This window comes from Phalacrocorax carbo, chromosome 19 (assembly GCF_963921805.1).
Source record: "Phalacrocorax carbo chromosome 19, bPhaCar2.1, whole genome shotgun sequence".
Classification (NCBI taxonomy): domain Eukaryota; kingdom Metazoa; phylum Chordata; class Aves; order Suliformes; family Phalacrocoracidae; genus Phalacrocorax; species Phalacrocorax carbo.
Genome location: NC_087531.1, coordinates 6,708,065 through 6,715,197, shown reverse-complemented (window position 1 = coordinate 6,715,197; position 7,133 = coordinate 6,708,065). Strand labels below are relative to the sequence as shown.

The window sequence follows — 7,133 nt, the reverse complement described above, 5'->3', positions numbered from 1 at the left end:
CCTTTCATGGACCACGGGGGAGGCTGTGCTGGCTGCGGCCCTGCAGCTGTGTGCCCCTCTGATGGAGGAATCAAAGTCTTTGCCTTTGCTGGCCTGGCACGGATCACACCCGGAGCCGTACCAATGCTGGAGCCAGGCAGAGTGTGCCCAGCCCTCCCTGGCTTTACCACCGTAAAGCAGTAGCAGCGCTTCGGCTCAAGCTGAGCTGGCCCCGTGCCTGAATGGGCTTGTGTGGGCCTCCCCTTTGCCTGTCCTTTGTCACAGTTCCTGTGGAGGAGAGGTCTGCCTTCACCAGCCCTTTGGTGTGGTGCCCGTGGTCCCTCTCCCATTCGGGTGCACAGCCCGTTTATGATGTGCTGTAGTCAGATCCTGAGCTCCAAACTGCAAAGTCTTGGAAACCCCGAGAAGGGTCTGAACATGCGTTGGAAATTTTTTTGCAGGTACCTTCCCCTCTGCTATTGGCAAAAAAAGGAGGTTCCTTGGGGGAGGGTGGTCTCTGGGGTGGTAATAATCTAATGATAGGTGGCATTGGTAATTCTGAGTGTTACAGTGAGTATCGGCATCTCACAGAGGGAAAAGTCCTATATGTGTGTTGTGAGACTTTCTAAGTCAACTCTTAAGCGTTCAAAGTCATCAGGCTGCTGCTGCACCCCATGAGATTGTCCTTCCCAGGCCGAAGCAGCCCGGGGCTCAGGAGAGGCGTTAGGAGCCCCTGCAGGGTGGCCTCTCTAACCTGCCACGTGTGAGGTGCCAGCCAAGGGGGGTGGCTTGCCATGCATTTACTTAGTTTCCATTATCTGTCTCTATCCCCCTCCTCCTAGTCTGGCTAATTCTTCCCTCCTGGTGTTTCACTGATGATGGGAATAGTGTGTGCCAGTTCCCATGAAGATCCGAGTCTAGACGTCCATCCTCCTTTAGAAAACATCTGAAGTCAAGGACGTGCATCCCTACGAGTAAGAGAAACCGCTTTAATTTTTTGTGTTTCCAATGCTAGATACAAACCCAAAAATAGAACAAAAAAGTTTCTTTGAAACATCCCTCCCTCCTCTTGAGCGTGGCATCCTTTGAGTTTCTCAAGGGAGGTGTGTTGTGCATTGTCAACTCAAGGCCACTGGTTTTTAAAAGGGAGATGCCATCCTCCCCTTCCGCCCAAGTGTTATGGAGTGGCTGTGAGCGGCTCTGATGACTGTGTTGGGAGTAGCTGAACTGGGAACATGAAGGCTGCTCTTAGGGTACTTTTGCCGTGCCTGGTGCTGCTGCTCCTCTCTGCATCATTTCCGAGAAAAGCAAGCACAGGGGAGAGGATTTCCCCTATTAACCAGCCGGAGCTGAGCCTGCTGGAGGAGCTGGGACTTGAAGCGGACGAGAGAAAGAGAGAAAAAGCAAGTTTACAGGAAAGAGTGAGACCCAGCTCAGCGGCAAGCTCAAGGATGACTGCTGCTGCTCGCCTCTTCTCAAAGCCTGGCCCAGGAGCAAAATGCCTCCAGGGGATGGCTGAGGATGGGGGCATCAGCTGGTCCAGCTCCAGCCTGCACCCGTGGCCGCTCGGGGAGCTGGAGGGGCCTGTGTGCAGGGTGAAAAATGGACCAGGACGGGCTGACCCTGAGGCACCTGGAAGTTGTGGGTGTTCTCACCCACTATGAAAGCAGCTTCATCAAGCTGTTGAGGCAATGCACCAGCTGGGACGAAAGCTATCTCGAGACCTTTGGGCTCTGCCCCGCCGGGGAGGGGGGTGCTGCTCTCCATTCCCTGAAGCACATCCATGCGCACATGGTGGAGCTGGGGCAGGACTGCTTCCTTGTGCTGCATCTGGAGGAAGGTTGGTGCAAAATCCCTGTGCTGAGGCTGAGTGGGGCAAGCACGGGGCTTGGGGAGGTCGATGCTCTTTGCTTGTCCTAAATCAGAGATTTAGGAACAAAATTAATTTTGTGGGGTTGGGTGCCTTTAAAATTAGCAAAGCGCTACAGTAAAATGCCTTTCTGGGTACACTTTTAAGAAGCTTTAGTAGTGATGATAGCTTGTGTGCAACAGGGTGCCTTGTCCCTGCCTGTGCCTAACGCCCAGTGCCACAGTCTCCGTGGCTTCTGCTCTGCTTTCGAGATTACAAGCGTTTCTCACTTTCTGCCTTAATGACCCGGGTTAGGACCCTGTCCCCACTCTGTCTGACTGAGAAAAGAGAAGAGAGGGTCAGACAAGCGGCCCTGGCTGGTCCTGCTGTGATGTGAGCCCGGCTGCTCGCAGTCGGCTGCAGCCCGAGCCAATCTGTAATGCTCGGTGTTGCTGAGGACCCTGGGTCCTGGGCTTGCTTGTGTAGCATCAGCCTGATGCAGGACCCAGCAACACGCACTCCTCTGGCCTGTCTCAGTGGTAAGCACTGTGCTTGAGGGAGAGCACAGCCCTCGGTTTTAATCCAGCCTCCTGCATAGCAAGAGGGTCACAGTTCTTTCTCTCATCTTGAAAACTTTTCCTCCCCTCCTGGATTTTGGATTTTTCAGCTAAACTCGCTGGTGCTGGCCAGCTGGGGACGTGGCTCTTGCCTAGGCAGTGCTGCTGGCTGTGGCACAATGGCCACAACATCCCCGAGCCACTGGAGGAGCTGCCATGGGAGAAGAGATTTCTGTGGGGATCTGCCCATGAAAATTTGCCAGAGCCGCTCTGGGAGCGAGGCAGCCCCCCCCACTCACCAGGGCTGCAGGGTTCGCCCTGCTGACCACCTCCCTGAAACCGGGGAACGGGATTTGCCACGTCCCTCCACCCCGTTGGCTCCATCCCAGATGCTGTGGCCGCTGCTTGGGACCAGTGTTTGGCCCCAAAGTCCCCTCCTCACCCATCACCCCTCCAGGAGCCCCGTCCCACTGGAGGGGCGATTCATCCCCTCTGTCTTCTCCTTTCCAGTGAAGTGGGAAGCCCAGGCGAAGCTGTCATTCAAGCTGGTTTTCCAGGCAGAGGTTGGCCGGTTGCTGGGAGAGCTGCGGTTCACCTTGCTGCTCTTCTACCGGGGCAGCCGAGAGGGGCTGGGCGCTGAGCGCCGAGAAGAGCTGCTGGCCACTGGCATGGGGCTGACGCGGGAACAGGTGGGTGGCCATGGCTGGGGTGCCTGGGCCTGGGTGTCAGCAGGGAGAGTGGGACAGGGTGTCTTGGCTCTGCTGGCCCAGCACCTTTGCCGTCCCCCCCCCCCCCGAGCCCTTTGCCATCTGCCCCCGAGCCCTTCACCATTCCCCCCCCCCCCCGAGCCCTTCACCATCCCACCCCGAGCCCTTAGCCATCCCCTCCTGGCCCCTTTGTCATCCCCCCCGAGCCCTTTGCCACTCCCCCGCCAGCATCTCTGCCCTGTCGCACCCTCCCGCCAGGCCCAGCCGTGCCTGAAGAAAGTGCTGTTGCCCTGTCCCCAGCTCCCGGCAAGGACAGAGGGACACCCCGGGGTCCCCATCCCGTTCTGGGGGTCCTGGCTCCCCCCCCGCCCCAGGGGTCTCTGCTTGGCCAGGGGCAGCAGCCATGGCACCGCTGCCGGGAGAAGTGGGTCGGGGGCTGAGCTCGCTCGGGGCTCTCTGCCCACCCAGGCACCCCGTGGGCCTCCCTGCACCCCACAGCTCCCCGAGCAGCTCTGGGGCTGTGCAGTGAAGCCCCCCAGCCCACTCTGCTCCTGGTGGCCCCAACCCTCCCAGTTCGCTGCTCCCTGGGCCACTGTGGACTGGGTGAGCAGGAGCCAGCAGGAACCTCAGCGGGGGGCTCATTTGAGTGTGTGTCCCCCCCCGTGATGTCTCACCCACCTCCTTGGGGGCTCCTGCATCTTTTGCCTCTGTGCAGAGCCTCTGCCTCACCAGGGACCCCAGTACCTGGTCCTGGGAGATGCTGTAGCGTCTGTCACCCGCACCAGCAAGCAGCTCAGCTTCGAGGCTTCGCTGGCGATCAGGCGTTGCAGAGAGGGAGGTAGGGCCATGGGAAGCCTGTGGTGGTGGGGGACAGTGACATCTGTGCCCTCTGAGTCCTGACTCGGGCATCTGAGATCCTCTCAAGCCTGTCTGTAACGAGGGGCTCTGGGGACGTGTGGGAGACCCCAGCCACCATCCTCAACCGCTCTTCTCCCCACCAGGTGCCCCCTTGCCCCCCATGGAGACCCAGCAGCTCCTTTTTGGCTCTGATGACAAGTGCGTCACCAGGATGACCCCCATGCTGCTCCTCCTGGCCAAGTCACAGCAGGAGGAGGAGGTGGCTTTGGCTCCTTCTTCCTACCTCTCTGCCGACGGGGTGGTGGACATGGCTCCATACCCGCAGCTCAGGTCTGTGGCCCTCACCACAGCCATGGAAAAACACAGGGGCTGGGAGCTGCGGGGGAGAAAGGGGCAGCCCCAGCCCTTCTGCTGCGGGACTGTGGTGGGAGGAGGCGGGACAGACCCTGGCGGAACGCTGGAGTGCAGGGTGTCCCTGTTACCCTCCCTGTGTTCTCCTCACAGCCCACCCCAGGCCGGGACTGAGGAGCTGCTGTCCCCCACTGCCCCGAGCCAAGCCAACGCTTCATCCCCAGCGCCTGGCAGCAGCAGCCAGTTCCTGGGCATCCTGACCCAGTTCATCCGCCAGGTCCTGAGCCCTTCCAGCGAGCCGCCCACCCAGCCCAGCTCCCACCACTGGCTGGACTTCCAGGTGATGGAGACCCTCCCTCACCAGCTGCTCAACCTGTCGGAGGAGGAAGCACTGGAGCGACTGGTGCAGTTGGAGGAGCCATCGGTGCTGCTCTTCCCCCAGGACAGCAGAGCCATGCTGGAGCAGCACTTGGGGGGGCTGGCAGCCAGACGGGACTGTGCTGCAGCTGCTGATGGGCAAGCTGCAGGTGGTGATCCAGGAGCTGAAGGACATCCTGGCTTTCCAAGCCAACACGGGGCTTTTCCAGCATCTCCTGAGTTTCTGCTACTACCCGCCAGGGCCGGGCCAGGGTCAAGCTGGCAAGGAGCTGCCCAGCTCTGGGAAGCTGCACACGCTGCTGCTGCTGAAGGCATTGCAGATGGTGAGGGTGCATTGGCAGGAGCGGAGGAAGGTGCTGCGGCAGAACCGCAGCACGCGGCCCCAGGCCCGCTGCTGCCTGCAGGAGCTGTCCATCGACCTGCACGACCGCAAGTTCATTGTCATGCCCACTGTCTATGCGGCCAACAACTGTGAGGGTCCCTGCAAGCTGCCCCTCTCCACTTGTGTCCCCAACTACTACTTGCACATGGTGCTGCTGCTGGGCATGCAGGAGCAGGGCTCCCCCCTCCAGCGGGCTCCCTGCTGCGTGCCCGTCTGCTACTTGGACCAGCTCATCATCAGCCTCTCCACGGAGGGGCTGGAGGTCCGCAAGTTCCCCAGTATGGTGGCAGAGGAGTGCAGCTGTTGGTAGAGGCTCCCGCCCACCCTCATCCTGCTCCCCCCTTGCCCAGTTTGCCCTTGCAGCTTGGGAGCTGGTGCTTCTCTCCAAGGTGGGAGCTCCCCAGGTGTCCTTTCCCCATGGTTTGGCTCGTTAGCATTGCTCTGGTTCTGGGTTTGTCTGTACCTGTGCCGGTCCCTGGGGGCTGCTCTGCAGCCTGGTGTTACCCCGCAGCTGTGCCCGATGCCAGGAGTGCCCGAGGTCCCCGTGTGGCCATGCTGCAGCAGGGCTCTGACCCTGTGGCAAGGTTTGGACTGGATACTGGTGCTGTGGAGCCATCATGGGATGGCGAGGCTTGGCAGATCTGGCCAGGACCATGCTTATTTTACCCTTGCCTTCTGTTCCTGTAGTGGCTGGGCAGGGCAGTTGTTGCTTCCTCCAAGCCCCACTCCCCCAGCCCACGGCCCCCTGAGCTCACTAAACCCCCATCAGCCACACAGCTCCACCTGCAAAAGCAGAACAAGAGGCAAAATCCCCAGCCTTTATCTGGGGACCTGCCCCCATGTGAGCCAGGGCCATGGAGGGGCACTGGCAGTGGCTTGGAGCTCGCTGCCGGGTCATGTCTGCCTCGCCCTGTGCTGACCCTGCTCCCGGGATGCTGCCAGAGCCATAGAGGGATGAGGGGAGGGAGGAAGAGAGGGCTGAGATGGGAGCGATCCTGTTACACCTCCTGGGCTGCTCACACCATTAATAGGAGCGGGTACGAATGGCTGCCAAAGCACCTGCTCCGCATCCCCGCCAGCTTCAGCATGGAGAGCCTGGCTGCCCCCAGATCATCTTCCCAGCTAAGCCCAGCCCTCTGTGAGACCTGCCAGGGCTGCCACAGGGTCCAAGCCCCAGGAAAGCAGCTGCTGGGCTCGTCCTGGCTGCAGCCCCCAGCACTTAGACCAGCCCTTGGGCTTTGCAGCGTCCCCATGGGGCTGCAGGGGCACGGGCGGAGGCTGGCACACACTGGCCCCGGCCCCCAGCCCATGTGGGGACCCGGGTTAGCCATGAGCCCCTGTGCACCAGTGGTGGGGGGCACAGAGAACACCCAAACATAACCAGGGATGACAGGTTGGGTTTTTTTTAAACATTCAATTTAATACCCAATTAAAAATGACAATAGTTTATTTTAACCTCTATTCAATTAGCAAATACTTAAACCTGCTGTGGGTTGGGGCTGTGAATGTCTCCTGTAGTTGCTACAGTGCTGCGTGATATTGCACTTGTGTTTCATTCCTAAAAGCAACTCTGTGAAGGCAAGGCCCAAAGGGACCCCCGGGTGACGGGCTCTCCAGCCCTCTTTAGTTACCAGCAAGCTTCAAGCCACCCTGCAGCAATGGCACCGGGGCCCAGCGGGGTCGGGTGGTCATTCCCCTGACATCCCTCTGAAGACAGCGGCAGCAGCTTGGCTTCATTAACCCAGAATACACTTCTCTCTTGATTTGCTTTAAATAACACCATTAACTGAATGCAAGAGCTACACAGTCTGGAGACAAACTGTGTTCACTGGGATCCCTGTGCCCACTGTGCTGCCCCGATGCCTCAGGGCTCGCAAGTGAAAATGAACTGCAAGAGAGCTTTCAGGTGGGGACAGCGAACTAGCGCGAAGCCCAGATGAAGAGAAGCTCCTTCCCCTGGTCCTTTTGGGTTGCCTTTGTGCATCTAATCCAGGGGGGCCCAAAGTCCCCAGGGAGGCTCGTACCAGGCTCCCAGGCTGCTGCTCGGAGATCCTGAAGCGCTGCCTGCACTG

General features: G+C 59.7%; 1 protein-coding gene across 1 annotated transcript; it reads left to right on the top strand.

Moving 5' to 3' along the window:
* The first annotated feature begins 1,130 nt into the window (after positions 1 to 1,130).
* On the top strand, positions 1,131 to 6,523 carry AMH (anti-Mullerian hormone). Its single transcript, XM_064469366.1, is given in 8 exon segments — positions 1,131 to 1,579; positions 1,581 to 1,819; positions 2,896 to 3,074; positions 3,808 to 3,826; positions 3,829 to 3,930; positions 4,094 to 4,280; positions 4,455 to 4,770; positions 4,772 to 6,523. Coding segments are annotated over 8 exon segments (2,007 nt in total). The 5' UTR covers positions 1,131 to 1,214; the 3' UTR covers positions 5,372 to 6,523.
* Positions 6,524 to 7,133: the final 610 nt, after the last annotated feature.